The 18689-nt window shown below is 47.4% G+C and overlaps 1 protein-coding gene across 44 annotated transcripts in view; it reads left to right on the top strand.

Moving 5' to 3' along the window:
* Positions 1-18689, top strand: part of SORBS1 (sorbin and SH3 domain containing 1) — a 1103390-nt gene that overhangs the window by 734562 nt on the left and 350139 nt on the right. For 40 of the 44 annotated variants that reach the window (XM_085603602.1, XM_085603630.1, XM_085603614.1 and 37 more), the window contains one exon: positions 16004-16033. The exons of the other annotated variants lie outside the window; for them this stretch is intronic. In XM_085603602.1, the coding sequence (XP_085459728.1) occupies positions 16004-16033 (30 nt within the window). The remainder of the gene's footprint in view (positions 1-16003; positions 16034-18689) is intronic. 44 annotated transcript variants of the gene reach the window in all.

Raw genomic sequence — 18689 nt, 5'->3', positions numbered from 1 at the left:
TCCATGCCACTAACTTTTAGCCATCTTGAACAGCTACCACACTGGTGTACAACATGGCAAAAACACATTGCGAAAGCCAGTAGCTCTCGCATAGGCAAGACCTATTGGGTTGCTAATGCTTGTCTTGACACAAATTCTATGGCTGTTGCAGTTGCACGAGGCAACCTCCTTTTGTCTCGGCTGCAGACACCCTGGGAATCTCAGTGTTTATTTAAGTGTGTTTTATTCTTCCTGTGTGTGATGGAGTCACAATATCTACAGTTATCGCTTGCTGGAATTTTTCTTGGTGACAACGTGCTCACCAATTTACTTACGGTTGCTGGAGCACTGTACTTTCAGATTCCATGTAGCTGCTTTTACATCCCGTTGGTTGGGTTTCAGGCGCAGTGTTTGCGCATCGTCTTCACCCAACTCACTGGGTGTAGATGAATGGAACTGAACCGCTGTGGCTGGGCAACACCTTCTTCAGTATGTATTGAGTTAATGGTTGCAGCGGCACCGCATTTACACCTATCAATGCGGGTGCAGCTGCTTTGGCTTTGCACTCGTATTCTTTACCATTACACATGTACTATGGTTAAAGATTTTCGTTTTTGGCTTGGCTTGCTCTACCAAAATAAATGTAGCAGTTTTCTTAAAGTGCTTGCTCTCTTGTAATTAGTATGCTACTCCCTGTTTGAGGTTACAGAAACTCCATAGTAGGCCATTTAAAAGTTTTTTTGTGGTTTTATTTGCAGTGCCTGTTTTTGTACGATAAATACATACTTTATGGTTTAAATCTTTTTATTAAGTATGCTACAATCTTAAACATTTCGCCCACCTACAACCACTGGCCGGAGGGTAACGTTTTTATTCAAAAGTAAACTTTATTAAAGAGAGAAGAGAGGAAGCAAAGAGTAGGTGAAAGAAAGCAAAGAAAAGACTGAGGGAAACATGGAGGACAGGTATCCACCTACGGCTTATGGTGTGACTCGGTAGGTGCTAGGGCTGAGTGACCTTCGGAGGAGGCGGCAGGTCCGTTATGTGAGTTGTAGGCAAACGCAGGACTCGTAGGTAGTGAGGGCAGGTAAGCTCTATGAACTCTGAGGATAAGTAAGCCACTGTGGACCCTCAGGTCTTTTCGAATTTAGGCAGTGTGTGGTTGATCCCCGCTGTGATCCGTTCCATCCCCACGACCTCCCACATTTTGTGTAGCAATCTAACTTGGTCGGGATGTCTGTCATGCCCCATTTTGGCAGGATAACCTGCTTGGCTGCCCCTAGTGCTAAAGTGATCGCCCTGCCCCTACAAGACCGGAGAGGGTATGTGAGAGGGTTGAGTAGCCCCAGCAAGATGTTACTAGGAAATTGGGTGAGTTCTGTCTGGTATATCTGATCGACTAGGGTCAGAATAGTTTCCCAAAATGCCTGTATCTTAGGGCAGTGCCATGGGATTTGGGACAGTGTACCCTCCTGCCCACAGTTGTGCCAACAGAGATTACTGCTACGGGACTTCCATTTTGCGACCCTCACCGGGGTATAATACCAATAGTGTGCAATTTTCAGGAGCATTTCCTTCCCTGAGGTGCTGCACGAGGATGTCCGGGCCCTGTGAATAATATCCGCCCACTCCTTGGGGGAGAACTCCCGGCTCAGTTCTGCCTCCCACCTACACTGCGCCGGGAATTTGGCCTGGGTTCCCGCCTTATTGAGGAAGCCATAAATATCTGACAGAAGGCGTTTGTTGCAGGTGCGGGTGATGTACCAAATCTCACATTTTGTGAGGAGTGGACCAGCATGCGAACGGACCTGGGGCTGTGTGACCCAATAGCGCAGCACCAGGTACTGCCAGTGTGCGTCCTTGGGGATCCAATAGTGAGCCACTAACCTGGGGAAATCCAGGATTCCCCGCTCGTCAAAGAGGTCGCCTATACGCTTACCATTACTCTTGCCATTTTAGGTAGGCGTTGCCCACTAGGGCCGGGGGGAAATCTGGGTTTCCAATAAAAGGTGTCAAGGGGGAAATGGCGAAGGACAGCTGACTCTTCTCTTGGACCCTGTCCCACACCTGCATAGTGGCTCGCAGGACTGGGGAGAGGTACGCACCCAGTGGTCGGTGGCGTCTGGGTAACCAGGGAACCTTCCAAATATGGAACCCGGCAATCCCCCTATCCATAAAACACCAATGTTTTCCCAACTCTAGTTGATACCACTCAACCATCCATCGCAATTGTGCCGCTTCATAGTAACGCCTGAGATGCAGGATACCGAGGCCGCCCTCATCCTGCTTCAGATATGTGAGATGTCGAGACATGCGCGCTTTCTCACCCCCCCAGATGAAGCTGTTAATGAGTTGCTGCATTTGAGCCAGTGTCGTGGGTTGCGGACATAGAGGGAGGGTCTGCTTGATGTAAAGCAGACGGGGCAAAATCATCATTTTGATGGCAGCAATCTTGCCTAACCAGGAGAGGGCGTATTTTTTCCAACTGTTCAGTTCGAGGCGCATTTTGTTCAGAGCCTCCGTGTAGTTCACCTGAGCAGTCTTCGCGGTGGTAGAGAAAACCTGTAACCCCAGGTATGTGATATCGGTAGCAGCCCAAGAAAATGGGAAGTGAAACGATAGTTGGTGTTGGTCCGCCGCTGGAAGGGTGAGGCTCGAAGCCTGACTCTTTTTCAAGTTAATTTTAAATCCCGCCGCCGCACTAAAAGCCTCGACCTCCGCCAGCAGAGGGGGAAGAGAGAGCATCGGGTGCGTTGAGAAAAGGAGCACGTCATCCGGATCCCAGTGACCGAAGGAAGTTGGCGGACTCTTTCGGTGAATGGCTCCATATAGAGCGTGAAGAGGAGGGGGGAAAGGGGACACCCCTGTCGCGTGCCGTGTCCGACCTGGAAGGAACAAGAGACCACCCCATTAACCCTGATGCGGGCCTGTGGGCCGTGGTATACGCAATTCACCCATCTCCGAAATCTGTCCCGAGTCCGAAGCGGCAGAGGACCTGTTGCATATAGGTCCAGTGGACCCTATCAAATGCCTTTTTGGCGTCCACCGAGAGACGTACAGCGGGATCTGGGTTCGTTGAGTCTTATCCAGTAAATGGTAGAGTTTGCGAGTCCCATCCCCGCAATTGCGATCCGGGATAAATTGCGATCGGGGTCCACCATGCTCTGCATGTGGGGCGCGAGTCTGGAGGCCAGAATACTAGTAAAGATCTTCAGGTCCACATTGAGCAGGGAAATGGGGCGGTATGAGGCACACTCACGGGTGTCCTTGCCCGGCTTGGGGATGACCACTACCTCCGCCATTGACATCGACGGGGTGAGTTTCCCAGAGGTGCTAAAGGTGTTAAACAGCCTCGCCAGGAGGGGAGTGAGGTCTGACGCAAACGTTTTATAACAATCGACTGAGAAGCCATCCTCTTCCAGCGCCTTGCCAGCCGAACATCCCTGGATAGCCCGTAAAACTTAATCAGGGCTGATGTCCGTGTCCAAACTGGCTGCAACCGGGTCCACCAGCGGGGTCACTGGTGCCTCTTGCGCATATTCCCTGGCCGCATTCGGGTCCAGATTATCGCCTGAATAGAGAGCCTTAAAGAAGGCCTCAAATTTGGACGCTATGTCTCCATCTGCGCGCAGGATCTCACCCCGGTCGGTCATGATTTCCACGACGCGTCAGCGTCCCAGCCCTCAGAGTGTGTGCAAGGAGTCTCCCCGCCTTGTTCCCTCCTTCGTAGTAGCGCTGTTTGGTGCGGAGCAGGGCGTATTCGGCGCGGTCAAGGTCTAATGCCCGCAGTTGCTTCCTCGCCTGTGTGAGTAGGCGCCGAGTTTGGACCGCCCCCTTACGGCGATGCACCCCCTCCAGCTCCCGAATTTGGTCCTCCAATTCCCCCTCTTGGCCTTGCGATCCTTATTCAGGCCTGCCGCGATAGCGATACAGCCTCCGCAGATGACAGCCTTCAGGACGTCCCAAAGCATATCGATCCCCACCGAGCCCACGTTGTTTACCTCCAGGTACGTTTTGATAGTGCCTCGGAGTTCAGTAATATTAGCGTCGTACGTGAGTAGTTTGCGGTTTAAGCGCCACAAACTCTGCCAAAATGCGCCGCCATGGAGAAGCAACGTCAAGACGACCGGGAAATGGACCAAGAGCACCACCACGCCAATAGATATGTCGTCGGTGGACGCTGTGACCCTAGTTGAAGTCCAAAAAAGGTCAATGTGGGCGTACGTTTGATGGGCAGCGGAGAAAAAGGTGTACTCCCATACTGTCGGGAAGCGATGGCGCCAGGCGTCTGTGAGACCCGCCTCCCTCTGTCTCTGAAGCATCATGTCAGAGATCGAGCCCGTGTGCCCCATCCGTAGCGTCAACCTATCCTGCTCCACAATGGGGACCAGGTTAAAATCCCCTCTGATGACGAGGTCCTCATCAGGGGACTTCAGAATCGAGCTTATAGCGCCTCGTAAGAAGGCCTCTTGGTGTTCGTTGGGGCTACAGACCGAGGCTATCGTATGTACCCTCTCTCCCAGGAGCACCCTCAAAGCCAGGAGGCAACCTGCGACCTCCGTGTGAGTTCCCACCACCTTCCCCTGGAAATGCGTAGCCAAAAGAATTGCCACTCCCTTCTTCTTTACCGTCCCTGATAAAAAATATTGTCTGTCAAACCAGTGCGATCGAAGCCGCTTCCAGTCCGCCCACATGAGGTGGGTCTCCTGTAGGAGGCAAATATCGCACCTAGCATCCTTCAACAAGGCAAGAAGCGCACGCCGTTTTGCTGGTCAGTTAAGACCCCGCACATTGAAGCTCATAACGACTACTTTAAGATGTATCATGAGGGAGTAAAAGGGGGCTCAATCGCGCATTGGCTGAAACTGTCATGGAGGAAACCAGCGGCAGCAGGGCAACCGCTCTCCCCTTCACACGCCCCACCATGGGGTCCCAGCGCCAAAAGTCCCCCCACCCGCAGCAGCTCTACATATTGGCCTTCTAATGTAGCAGGGCAGCCCCAACATGCGTAAGGGGAGGCAGGGTCAGGGCATCGAAGCAAGTAGCCAGCGCAGCTCAACAGAGGAAGAGCAAATAAAGCACACAGACCGCCTTCCCCCAGTATGCACAGCAGGACCACCCTCCAATCTAAAGTAGCGCCTTCCTCCCCATCTCCTCCTGCCGCACCCAGCCGCCAAGGTTGATGAATTGCCCAACCTGTCCGTGGGGTGGCATCAGTTCTCACAAACTGCATGAGGCCTGCAGCCTTCTTGTGGGTAGAAAGGGGAGAGAGAAGGAAAGAGAGAAAAAGAGAGAAGAAAGCAAAGGAAAAGAGAACAGAAAGAGACTTCAAAGTCTTCTTCCAATGATAACATATCGCACCAACGTGCTGGGGTCCATGAGTCCGACGACCAGTCATCACCACTCTGAGAATGAGGCTCCCCCCAAGACCGATATCTCAGGACACTAAGCTTGGACCATTCTTCCCAACACTTGATCTCAGGACAGCAACTGTTCGGATCAATCACCGGCTTGGGCAGCAGAGTCCTCCCGGTCCATCATCTGTCGTAGCAGGGCTTCCCTCTCCATTCGGCGTTCCTCTTCGGATGGCTTCATCTGGGTCCCCCTCCTGGGGCCCCATCTCCTGCCCGATCTCTGCATCCTCCCTGAGGCTGGGTCACCCTCCGCCGCATCCGAATCTCCAGCCATTGTCAGGGCAGTTCCAAAGACAGCCTTCGCCTCCTGCAAGTTATGCACCCCATGCGTTTTTGTGTTCCAGACGAAGGAAAGTCGGAACGGATGCCCCCCTCTGTAGCGTATTCCCTGCCCGCGGAGGAAGTTCGTGGCTGGTCGCAGCTCTTTACGCCTCTGAAGGGTGAGGGGCGAGAGATCCTGGTACACCCCCACCTGGAGGCCCTCGAACTCCACCGTGGACGGTCACGCGTGGCGGCCATAATGACCTCCTTCTGCCTGTAGGAGTATAGGCAGGTCAGGATGTCCTGTGGCTGGCCAGGGCCCAAGGCAGGGCGCCCGGCGCGGTGTGTGCGATCTAGCATGACCTCCTGATCCCTCAGTGCCGGAGCCATGTGCTTAAAGAGGCGGAGAACCCAATCTTCGAGCTTGCCGCCGTCCGCTTAGAGTAGTACGCCTTTGATACGGATGTTGGGGCGCCTCGAGTGATTTTCCAAATCTTGCATCTTAAGGTATAGCTCCTCATGTCGCTCTCGGAGGTCGATGAGTTCTTGCGCTTGTTCAGCGAGCTCTTCCTCTCGCCTGTCCCCATTACGCTCCAGAGCGTCCACTCTATATCCTACCTTGCCGAGATCCACTCTGAGCTGCTTAATGTCGGCGGCCAGGTCTTGTTGCAGCCCAGCGAAGTTGTCACGCAGTGCGCCGAAAAGCTGCTCCATGACTTCCTTTGTGACGGGCTCAGCAGCATGCCCAGTGACCGGGTCAATCGTGGCGTCGCCAGTGTGTGACCCGTGAGAGTCAGCGCCAAGCCCCCCAGTCTTCTTCCCTCCGGCTTTTGGAGTAAGTCTTTAATGGAAGATTCCTTGCTTGGGACTTCCTTTTTGCATTGTTGGGTGGCCATGTCCAGCAGTTCGCTGACAGGGGGCCAGTGCTCCTACAACGGCCGTCAAGTCTTGTCTTGGGGGGTGTCACTAATCCTCTGTAGGTCTTGGTGCTCTTCCGAACCGGCCACTGCGAGAGGCGATCGGGCCCGTTGCCACATCCGGGCCCTGAGCACCTCACCCAACAACCAGGGCAGTCGCGGGACTTCGGGGAGCCCGCCTAAAGTTACAAAGTGGCCCGTTCACCCCGCTCCACCTGCCACGGCCGGCACGAAGGTGCCACGCGGCCGAGGCCCCAGTGAGCGGAGACGAGCACTGCAGGGCCACCTTCAGGCAGGACGATCCACTGCGTCACCCCCTGCGCCGCTTGGGCTCCTTAATACAGGCTGCGTGTAGCTGTGGCCCCACCTGGTGTGTCGACTCCCACCGCTTCAGGCGCTTCCTCTGCGCAGGGCCCCACTACCAAGCCCGGAAGACCCTCGCGTCACTGAGGCCTACTTTGGGGCAGGCAATTGAAAGACGGTTCAGCCTCGATTGCTAAGGCCTCTCCCGTTGTCCAGTCACATACGGGGTTCCCCAAGGCAGCGATCCGCACCTCCCAGCACCGTTTCCATGCGGCGTAACTGTCGCGTGGCGATCGCCTCACTGGGCCCAGCCGCCGACCCCCACCGCCGGGGTGCCTGCGTTGCTCAGCCCGCTCTGTCTTGCTGCCAGGGAGTCAGGTGCAATACCCCCCGGGGGAGAGGGCCACTCGAACCTCCCAGGCCACGCTCTCACCTCCGGGGTTATTCCGCTGCTCACACTGCTCCTCCACTTTGGGGCCGGCCACTCCACACATTCCCGGGCTGTCACTTCAATTTTGTGGCGCGGCGGGTGTATGATGGACCTCCCCTCGGGGTCGATGCCTTCAGCCGGTCGGATATCTCCACGACTCCGCAAGTAGGCACAGCTGCCAAGGGTACGGTTTCCACACCCTTCTCCCTCCAACGGTCGCCCTCGTGAGGCCTACACTGTCCCACCGTCACTGGGCCCTCAGAGCTGCGGCGGTCGTTGTCTTCAGCGCCGGAGTCCGCCCTCCACAGCAGGTGCACAGTTGCCGCTTGCGTTACGGATGACCTGAGAACGCGATCCTGCAGGTTACTGATCTCAAAGCCACCAATGGATGCACTTTATTGGCCTCTGCGAGCGGAGCCACTGAAGAACGGTGCTACTCTGCCGCCATCTTAGCCACGCCCCCCCTAAATACATACTTTAAAACTTTCCTAGAGGCAGTGTATTGATGTTATGTTTTTTTGCAGTATATGAGAAGTTCTCCCTTTTTTATTTCTTATTATTTTTACTTGTGCAATCCTGGGTCAGCTCAATTAAGGACCCCACAAGTATATAAGGGGAGCTTTCTCTTTCAGCCAGTGTGTTTTTTGCTCTAGCTTGAGGGGGCTGGCTTCAAGAATGGGCAAGCATCAGAGAAAGGCTCACCATACTTCTCCCTCCTCGGAGAAGTATCTGCATCGCGTGAGGAATAGAGGTCCAAGTTCTCCTTCGCTTTCAGAGAGAGATTTACAGGACATGGTTAAGCCTCTGCTTGAGGCATATAATCATTATTGTAGAAGAGGCTCTCCTTCCCAGGATTCGTCTCCTTCTTCAGACAGATTCCATTTTTTTCTGTATCATCTCCCTCTTGTGCTTCTTCTTGGGTTCTGCTGGAGTATGATAAAAAGGAATCAGGTCTTGTTGGTGATACATATGCCGCTAGAGGAAAATACATTTTAAGGGAGGAATTAAAGTAGGTGATATTGTATCTCTCCACCAATCCTCAACTGCCTGTGGAAGAGAATCAACCTAGCACAAGTGGGGAATGGTTTAATCAGTTCCAGAAACCTTCTTTTCCTAAAGTGCCTATAAATCATGCAACTCAATGCCACCTCAGACACGAGTGGAATAACCCGAATGTTCCCAGATTCCTGGGAAGAGTTTACCCTCTGACACAGGGAGAGACTGAGCATCCACAGTCTTTGATTGTGGACCCGTTATTAGCAAATTTAGTTGTCAAAACGTCCCTTTACTGAACCAATAAATATAATGGGGTTACCCTGTGTCCTTCAGAACCTGGGTATACAGTTATGAGCTACAAACAGTTCTGTCGGGTGAAAGAAATCGCCTCAAAGGGAATTGTAAATAATGTTTTTCATTAAACCTGTTAACTGTCAATCATTTCTCATTGACATAAGCACTCCTGCTCCCCCTCCCACTTTGCTGACCAAGTGGTTATTCATCTGCCCTTGTTTGCTGAAAATATTTCAAAAACTTGTCCTTCCTATTTCTGTTCACATGCTTACATGGCAGAAGACCTGTATATAAGCCCTGTGTTCTGTGACTTCAGTGTACTACCTCAGGCAGCACTTGAGAGTGCTGTGTGGATATGGTCCCACTCATGAGTGATTAATAAACTTGTTATTTATTTCCAACTCCAGTGCTGAACTCTACTTTGTTGGTTTTTGAACCTGTGGACAAAAGTGTGACCCTGCACCAGTGTACCCCTAAAAAGGTATATTTCCACAAAATGATATCTTAAAACCACTGACACAACACAACCATAAACTTATGTTTCAAATATATTACTTTTCATATATCAAAAAGTATATAATTTTTTTTACAATTGCTGTCCAGAAAATATAAAGAACAATACATCACATTAACATATACATTGTGAAAATCAAAAATCTCCCAGTGATCATTTACACAAACATGAGACCTCGGAACCACATATAATCAAAATGTCCAAAACAATTTTTGTTCAGTGTATCCTTATATCTTCACTACATATTCCAAGAATAGCTGACATAGAACATAACGTAATGTCGTCGAAGTTTTGACCCTGTATTCAAGTGTTATTGACTATACATCATGTCAGGTCTTCCTTAGGACTAAAGCAGACCAAAGGGCAGCCTTAAATCTATTCAAAGAAAGAAGCATATGATGTTTCCAGAATGGTATCTGTAAGTTATGTAACATGACATCTCAGACCCCAGCCGGGGTTGACTCGATGTGGAGATGGGGTTTATTTGTGTTGATCAGTTACCCTCCATTAATTGTAGTCCTCTTGGCCTAATTGTGGCTTCATTTGTTATTGATTTAAAATATGAATAGCAGCAGCACCACCTGTCTTGTATGCTGTCCTCCACATCAGGAGGACAGCAGACAACACAGATATGAGACCTTGGAACCACATATAATCAAAATGTCCAAAACATTTTTTATTCAGTGTATCCATATATCTTCATGACATATTACAAGAATAGCTGACATATCACATAACTTGATGTCCTCGAAGATTCGACCCTGTGTTCAAGTGTTATTGACTATACATCATGTCGGGTCTTCCTTATGACTAAAACACACCAAAGGCCACGCTTAAATGTATTCAAAGAAAGAAACATATGACGTTTCCAGAACGGTATCCATTAGTTATGTACCATGACATCTCAGACCCCAGCTGGGGTTCACTCGAAGTGGGGATGGGGTTTATTTGTCTTGATCAGTTACCCTCCTTCAATTGTAGTCCTCTTGGCCCAATCGTGGCTTCATTTGTTTCCAATTTAAAATATAAACAGCAGCAGCACCAGCACCACCACAGGCAGGAGGACAGCAGACAAGACAGGTGCTGCTGCTGTTCATATTTTAAATCTGAAACACATGACGTCTACAGGTGGAAAAAGAATGGATTCTGCCAATGTCTCCTTCCCCTCTAGCGGTTCCTCCTCTTCATCCAGAGACTCTGGTCTGCTTAAGACTATCAGCATGGAGCTTGAGAGGGAAGCCTTTTGAATAAGGGATTGTCTCTTTCTGTTTCTAGCTCCTTCAGGCCTTTAGGAAGAGGTCTACTAACAAAGCTCATGCTCACCACTAGGCCTCTTTAGACGCATAGTGCTTTTAAAAGACTTTTGACCAAGTCACTGCTGCAGCATCTAATATTTTTGCAGGAGGGCTCTCTGTAGCCACCCTTACATTAGCAGGGGCTTGAATTCGAGCATTTAGGTCTCCATTGAATTACCTTTCCCCAGTTGAGTCTGTAGTTAAAAATCCATTCATGAGGGTTTAAACTCTTGATGACCAAGACTTGCAGGCCTTTCTCCGCCTGAGGTTTACCTTTAGCCTGGGTTTCTTTACAATGGACCTCGTTTGAGCCCTTAGAAACAATATCAGACAAGTCCCTTACCTATAAAACCTTCTTACTGGTAGCCATCACCAGGGCTAGGTAAGGTGAGTTAGGGTCCTTTGTCTGTCGACACCCTTACTTAAAGGTCTTTGAGGACCATATAGGCCTTTCCTTAGATTCAAAGTTTGTCCCGAAGATTAATTTGAATTTCCATTCGAATCAGGAGATTGTCGTCCCTGTTCTAAAGATTGACAATAATAACTTGGATCCTTTGATTCGTCCTTTGGATGTGGTACGGGCTATGAGGATCTACTTGAATAGCTTGGCCGAGTATATGGTTTCAGATTCCCTTGTTATGTTTGGGCATGTAAGGAAGGGTTAAAAGCCCTCTTCTTCCAATTTGGCAAGATGGATAATGCCGGTGATATCCCTTACTTATCCGGTTAACATTGGCTTGGATCCATCTTCAGCATAGCTACACCATTACTGTGTGTTTGTTCACATTGGTCAATGTATGATTAACAAATAGCTTGGATGTCTTGCCCTCTTCATTTGTGTATCGCTTACAGGTTTTGGCAGTTCTACCCTAAATCATGGACATAATTGTCCTGGAAATACAGTTCCCACGTGGATTCTCACCATTAGCTGTCCCCCGAATAAACTTCACATGACACGCTGTAAACCCTCTTGCATTTTTATGGCTATACATCTAAAGTGGTTGATGGCAGCTAGATGGCCTTCAAGTTCAATCCTTTAATATAGGCTGACTTCCAAATTATGATTGACTTGTCAGCTTGATTTTTACTTGATGAAGCACTACACTTTCATTTATTGGCAGTACTCTGTGGTTCATAACTCTCCTACCTTGCTGTCTAGCCTGTATTGTTTAATATGAGGGTGTTCCTAAAAGTCAAGCTTTGCCCGTCTTTCTGTTAAAGGAAATGAAATCACTTTTAGGACCACCTGGGGCTTTCCCTTTTTCTGTGCTTCAGCACCCCGCCACCTCTTTTTTTGGCATTAGCCAAGACATTCTGATATTACTAAAATAATATGCATAATAAAATTACTTAAAGGAGCTTTCAGCGACCTCTCTACCCATTGGTCTCATGTTGTGTCATTCCCATTTTGCTTCTGCCCACTACGGCATAAAGCATGGGGCAGTCTACTTAAGCCTCTGATTAATGTAACTTTGAGTGTCTGCATTTGCACTTTTAAAACATGCACATCCCCACATAGGTAGTAAAGTACTTTTTCTAGCAGGATTCCTTTATTCCCCACCAGTCCTAGATTTCCGGGTCTATTTAGAGCCTCCTCTGATGGAGGTCTTCGGAAGCCTGTATGGCATACATCAAAGAATATTATTTGACTACAAAAAGTCACATTTTGTTTACTTTCTCCATGACTCCTGAAAGATTTGCCTTAATGGTTTGATCAAAGGCTGGCTTGTGCTTTTCAGATCAAAGAAAGCTTGAGGGTTTGAATCACGTACTGCAAGTACCTTGAGTCATCTGCAGACTCTGGATGTAAGGCCACCATTTGCATACCATCGGAGACTCATACTTCAGGACACATATTTGCTCATTATCCCGGAAGAGCACCTCACTCGATTACATTGCTACTGATGAGTGGAGCTAGAGTTTGATTCTGTGTAAACCAGATTCTTACATGTTGGTGTGGTGATCTCTTCGGTTATTTTCCCAGAGTTCTGTGGGAATTATCTTCAACCATTGCCTGGAAGCCGTTGGAGCATCCCCTTGCACCATCCGGACCTGATTGCATGGCAGAGGTCTCCAACCTTTCCAAAACGAGAGCTACTTTTAATCACTAAAAAACCATCCGAAGCTACTGCCTAATATTGGATTCTATAAGGGTACACAAGAGCAAAGTAACTTAATTAGTACCACTAAAGTACCCCAGTCCTGCCAGTCACCAAGAAGATTTAAAATCATCAGAATTGTTTCACAAAGTGTTTACCTCTGGGATCCCCAATGAACATTTTTATCTCTCTGCTTTTGAGTGAGAGAAAGCAGAGATAAATATGTGAGAGAGAAAGAGACAAAGAGGGAAATGGAGAGAGAAAGAAGGAAATTAAAAGAGAAAGAGAAATATTGAGAGGGTATATAAGAAGTCAAAATAGTCTAGAAAGAAAGAGGCAAAGAGAGAATTAGAAAACAATTAATTGAAAGAATTTGAGGAAGGAGAGAAGAAAAGAAAAAATAATCATACAGACAAAAGTGAAAGAAAGGAGGTGAAGAATGAGAGAAAGAAAGGAGACAAAGACAAACGAATAAAAAACTGTGAAAGGAAAGAAGGGACGGGGAAGAAAGAAAAACAGATGCAGACAGAAAGAAAGAAAAAAAAAGAACACAAGGAAATAAGAAATGGAAAGGTACGAAATAGAAAAAGAAGCACCAACGGTGGAGAACGAAAGAGAAGGAGTGAAAGAAGGAGAGAAAACAAAAAAGAGCTGAGAGAAATAACTGGAGATAGAAAGAGAAAGACAGTACGTGGAGAAAAAAGAAAGAAGAAAGAGTTGGAAAAAGAAAATGAAAGTAGACAAAAATAAATAAAGGGAGAGAATAACGGAGGAAAGTAAGTTAAACAAACAGCAAGGAGAGAAAAAAGCCAATTAGAGAAGCAGAGGAAGAAATAAGATAACAGAAAGAAGCAGAGGAAGTGAGAGAAAGAAAGAAGCAGAAATATTGCAATAACAGAAGAAAGAATTAGGGAATGAAAGAGGAAGAAAGAGTGTAAGCAGGATCTGGTGAGAAAATGATGAGAATCGAAATGAAAGAGGAAAAAGAAAGAAGGAACGAAAGGAAAACAAGAAACTAGTAAAGAAAGAGCTTTCAGAAGAGGTTAGCCTGCATCGTCTACCAAGGCTTCATAAAATGTGTGGATTTTTTAAAAGTGCTGCTTTAGCTGGCGGGCAGCGGCATATTTTCAAACTAGCTAACAGAGAATTATAATTTGCGAGCTATATCGAGGTCATCTGCGAGCTACTGGTAGCTCGCGATCAGCTTTTTGGAGACACTTGGCTTGAAGTATCCCAGTTTGAGGTGGAATTCCAGTGACTGACTGACAATCTCTCTTACTCACTGACTATGGGTTGACTTTAGCAGGAGAGACGCTTGCCTTTTTCTGATGATTGTGTGAAAGATAAAGCACAAGAATGTCAAGCAGCTATTAAACACAGCAAGCTTTATCAACTTTGTGGCCCTTCTAAGCAACCCAGATGGAAGATCATAGCAACTGATGCTGTTTGGGAGAAGGGAAATATGCTAGTTCTTCATTTAGCTTCTGTTGTGGAGACAGAGCTACACCAGAGACTAAATCCCCAAATAGTAATTGAGTAAGTGAAATCAAAGTCACTGGCCATCTTAGGTATTGTATTGGCAAGCAATGAGATGATGCACGACTTTAAGGGGAGCCAGTAGAGTTCCATGAGGGCAGGGGTGAGATGGTCAAACTTCTTTAAACCCTTCATTTTGTGTGCTGCAGCATGTAGAATGGATTTCAGGGCGCAAGTGTGACATTTAGAAGGCAACTGAGAACTACATTAGACCCGTCCAGGGGTGAGAGTACAAGGGATCGGATGGCTGTTTTGAAGTTGTCTTCAGTGAAGAAGGGATGGCTGGTACTTGCCCTCGTAGTCTTTAATATGTGTTTCTTGAGGAATAGTTCATTGTCAGGGGCATATCCGAATGATTTGTCGTTTGTTCGTAGTGGGGGGGGGGGGGGGGGGTTTGAAGTCATCCAGGTTCATGTCATTTGGCCAAAATTAACCAGTTTTTGTTTGTTGGTGTTGTTGGGCAGAAGGAGTTCAGTTTTGGTGGGTTGAGTTTCAGGTACGTGCTGGACGTCCAGGTCTGCATGAAGTGGAGGTAATGTCTGTGTAATTGAAGGTGGAGATGTGAGGAGACTTTAATGTAGAGCTATGTGTCATTGGCCTATTGAAGAATTTTAGTTGTGCTGTCAGCGAGAAGCATTCAGAGGGACGCCATGTAGGGGTTGAAGGTGATAAGTGAAAGGATGGAGCGCTGGGGTACTTTGCAGGTAGCTGGTAGCTTCTGGGAAAATGAGATGCCAATCTGGACGAGCTCGTGGCAGTTGGATTGGGGGTGGCCAAAAACCAGTAGAGGACATTATGAGCAAATCCCTTTCAGCATGTCAGGATGTGAATGAGGCTAGGATGTTTGACAGTGATGATGTCGGAGGTGTATTCTTTCAGACATGGGTAAGTGCCACCGAAAGATTAGCACATCTTCTCTGAGAGTACTACACTTGCTGCTAGGAATGAAGCCAAGATAGCACTCTTCAAACAATGTAATAGTCATAAATAAAAATCTAATTTCGCTCCTGATTATTTCTGCTAAGATGATGGAACTTAAGTCTTGCCTTTCAATATTGAGGTTAAAAATCAAAGGCCAGTGGTGTTATCGTTCCAGTACTAATGTACCTAATTCTGACTTTTGATTGTTGTACGTTTATAAGGAATGTTTGTTTATGTTCTAAAAAAGAAAAAGATTCCAACTACTCACAGTAGACCAATATGTCTTGGTAGTAGGTTATTTTTACCATTTTAACATGCCCTACTTAAATTCTTTTTTTAAGGAAAGCATCAATTGAAAATGGGGAAAAACTAATATTTTTAATCGTGTTTTAATAGTTGTAAATGTACATTTAGCTAAATAACCCTTTATGTAAAGGGCTTTGTAATAAAATGTGTCATTTACTAGACACAATCAAATGTGCTTCATAATAGAGTTGTATTTTATGATTGGTATGTGCCAGAGTTATGTGTTCTGAGATACTTCCTGTGATGTGTCACCTTTAGATTTTAGGAAATGAGACGGCAACGTCTTAATTAATATTCACTGTTTCAAAAGCAGCAATACCGTTCATTATCTGTGGGGTGCATTTCCTACGAGTATGCTTATGGTAAGCGGATTTATTTGTATTACAACTAAGCACTATCCGTTTTCAAAACCAGCGTTTCTTACTCTAAAAGGTCACCATTCCAAAAATCCTTTCTCAGCCATGCAGTCGCTGAGACGTCTTTTCACGCATACCTTTGTTTATTCATTCCTGTCAGCACTTGTTAGCACCAGTAATAAACCAAAGCACTCTGGACTACTAGTGAAGGCATTGCTGCTTTAAGAGATGTCTGCATTATTTCTGACTTTTTTCACAATAGCAGGTTTGTGTACACTGGAAAGGTCCCTGAATTGGCCTGTTGCTGCAATGCATGATAAATAGCGCTCACGGTTTGTCTCACCCATTTATGCCTTGTTTGTTTGTGCCTTCCTCACTGCAGAACAGCAGAAACGGCTTAACAGCCTTGCAGGTATGAAGTAGATGTTTGCTACACGGGGTTTGCTTGTGCTTGTGTGGGGTTTTATTGTGGTACTCTCCTGGTATACCTTTAGCAAACACTGTCAGATAGGACTGCAATGACGTAAGAAATCCGCCTCCCGGGGCTCTTTCTCCTCACAAAGGCAGAGAATTGCACTTCTCTTGACCATCATTAAAAGTGTTAAAGGTTATTTCTGTGCCTCCTTCTAATTGTCTGTCAGCATGCTAGGAGCTGTAACACCCCCCCCCCCCCCTCCCCCGGATGGGAACCTGCGCATCGTTTTCCTGCTCTGGTTTTCCAGCAGAATATCTTGAATTTGGCTAAAAATAGGAGCAGGGAAACAGGCCAGCCATGGGTCAGGTCTCCCCATTAGGTCCTAATTCTTTTTTTTTTTTTATTGTTTATTGAACAGCTTGTAACATACAAAGATAAGCCCCCCTGGTGAGGGACCAAGGCAAATATCAGTATATATGAGTAGTACAAACATTTTTCAGAATCAATAAAAGAGCACCCCTCAAAACTTTGCACCACCCTCTTCCCTCCTTCCCCTCCCCCCCCCCCACGGCTCTGTAGATGGTACTATGACCCCATAGCAGCATATCATCAAATGAGGGCAATTCTCAACTGTTGATTAGTCCCACGGTTAAATACAGCAAGAACATCAACATACATCATCTATTGCACATCAGGGTTACTTAAGAAACACACAGATAGCGGAGCCCAGAAATCCTAATGGCGTGAAGACTCGGGCAGCTCCTCAGCGTAAACCCCCAGTTGTTCTGTACAGTAGAGTAAGTCCTGGATCCACTTTTTTAGTGCAGGGGTAGTTTTAGACCCCCAGCATTGCGCCACAGCCCTCTTAGCAAGTAAGGTTGAAACAGCCACTAGTCTCCGGTTGCAGGGTTTAAGGTTTTTCACCCAACCTAATAGGCAAACATCAGGGGCACACAACATAGGTTCAGATACAACATCCGTAAGCATATTAGTGACCTTTGTCCAGAATTTGTATATTCCCGCACAGTTCCATGAAAGATGCAGAAAATCCGCATCTCCCTGCTCACACCGAACACAACAGTCATTTTCCCGCAGCCCAAAACGCTTCAGCTGTATCGGTGTGTAGTATAACTGGTGCAAATATTTAAAGTGGATGATGCGGAGATTACAATTTGCCGTCAAGCGGCCAGTCAGGGTACAGCAGAACCTCCACACCGCCAGCAACAAGGTATTTCCTAGTACCGCCACCATTTATTATATGAAGGGGAGTCAAGAGGTTCCCTTTCCCTAAGGGACTCATTGTACAATTTTGTGATCAGGCCACTGCCCGCAGTGCCAACAGCATCTTGGGTTCAGCTGGATAATCAGGGTAGATTTAAAAAAAAGTTTTATATAGTGCTAGCTTGATCCGTAGGTTTCAGAGCGCTTTACATACATACTGTAAAGAAAAACAGACGGAAATTGCATTACAAAGTAGGGAGGCAGTAAGGAAGCAAAACCAGGGATAGAAAAAAATACAGCATGGAAGATAAGGTGGTTAACACCATCCGGTCACCAACTATCCTTGAATGTCAAGAGAGAGGAGTAAACTCGGATATTGAAGTCTAGGTTAGTTGACGTTGGTCAGGAAAGTATTTGTTAAGGAGATGGATTTTTAGGTCCCTTTTGAAACAGGAGAAGGAGGGGTTGCATCTGAGGACTCTAGGGAGAGCGTTCCACAACCTGGGAGCATTGCCAGAGAGCGATCGGTATTCTGTGGTTTTCTTTTTCAATTTTGGAGGAATAGAAGGAGTGAGTTGGAGCTTCTCAGCGTTCTGGATTGACCTGCTCTTACCAGTTTGTTGTTCAGGTAGTTAGGGGCCGGAGAGTGAAGAGTTTTGTGTGTGATGCAGGCCAGTTTGTAAATACACCTCCCTTCCATGGGGAGCCAGTTGAGGGAGTTGAGAGCTGGAGTGATGTGTTCAAATCTTTTTACTCCGGATACGAGTCGAGCGAGGATAATCAGGGTAGATGGTGCTAATCGCCTGCTGCACCCTCACATACGTGAACCCCAGCATCAAACACTGTACGTCAGAAAGCGACCGGAGCTGGCCCTGTTTATATAAGTCACCCAACCGTATAATACCCGCCGCACCTAATGCTTTCAGAGCTGCCAGTTCTTGTGCTGCAGAGATATCTGGATGCGCGGCAAGAGGTAGTGTTGGGGCATAAACATAATGCAACTGTGCACGTGCTGCCAGCATCTTCCACGCCCATGCCATGCAAAGTGCGTGGTTGATTTCAGTCCTAGGCCCACCACCCCCACCTGATACGGCAGTCGCAGCAAGGGCCCTCGGGAGTACGGCATTAACCTCAATTACTACGTGTGGTTGGAACCGCTGAGGGAAATACTAATAATGTGCAAACTGGGCTTGTGCACAGAGATAGTAAAGCCGCATGTCAGGGGCTTCAAAGCCACCCCTCCCGAATGGTAATACCAGCACCTCCCAACTACATCTAGGTTTCTTGCCCCCACACAAAGGTCAGTAGCGCTGACTGAAGCGAGTTAAACAACGCGAGATTAAGGCAGATGGGAATATTAACAAACAGATAGAATAGTTTGGGCAATATCGACATCTTGATTACAGCTATATGATCTGCTAAGGAAAGCGGG

This window comes from Triturus cristatus, chromosome 1_2, assembly GCF_964204655.1.
Source record: "Triturus cristatus chromosome 1_2, aTriCri1.1, whole genome shotgun sequence".
Lineage (NCBI taxonomy): Eukaryota > Metazoa > Chordata > Amphibia > Caudata > Salamandridae > Triturus > Triturus cristatus.
Note: the sequence above shows the minus strand (reverse complement) of the source record. Positions and strands in the feature narration are given on the sequence as shown.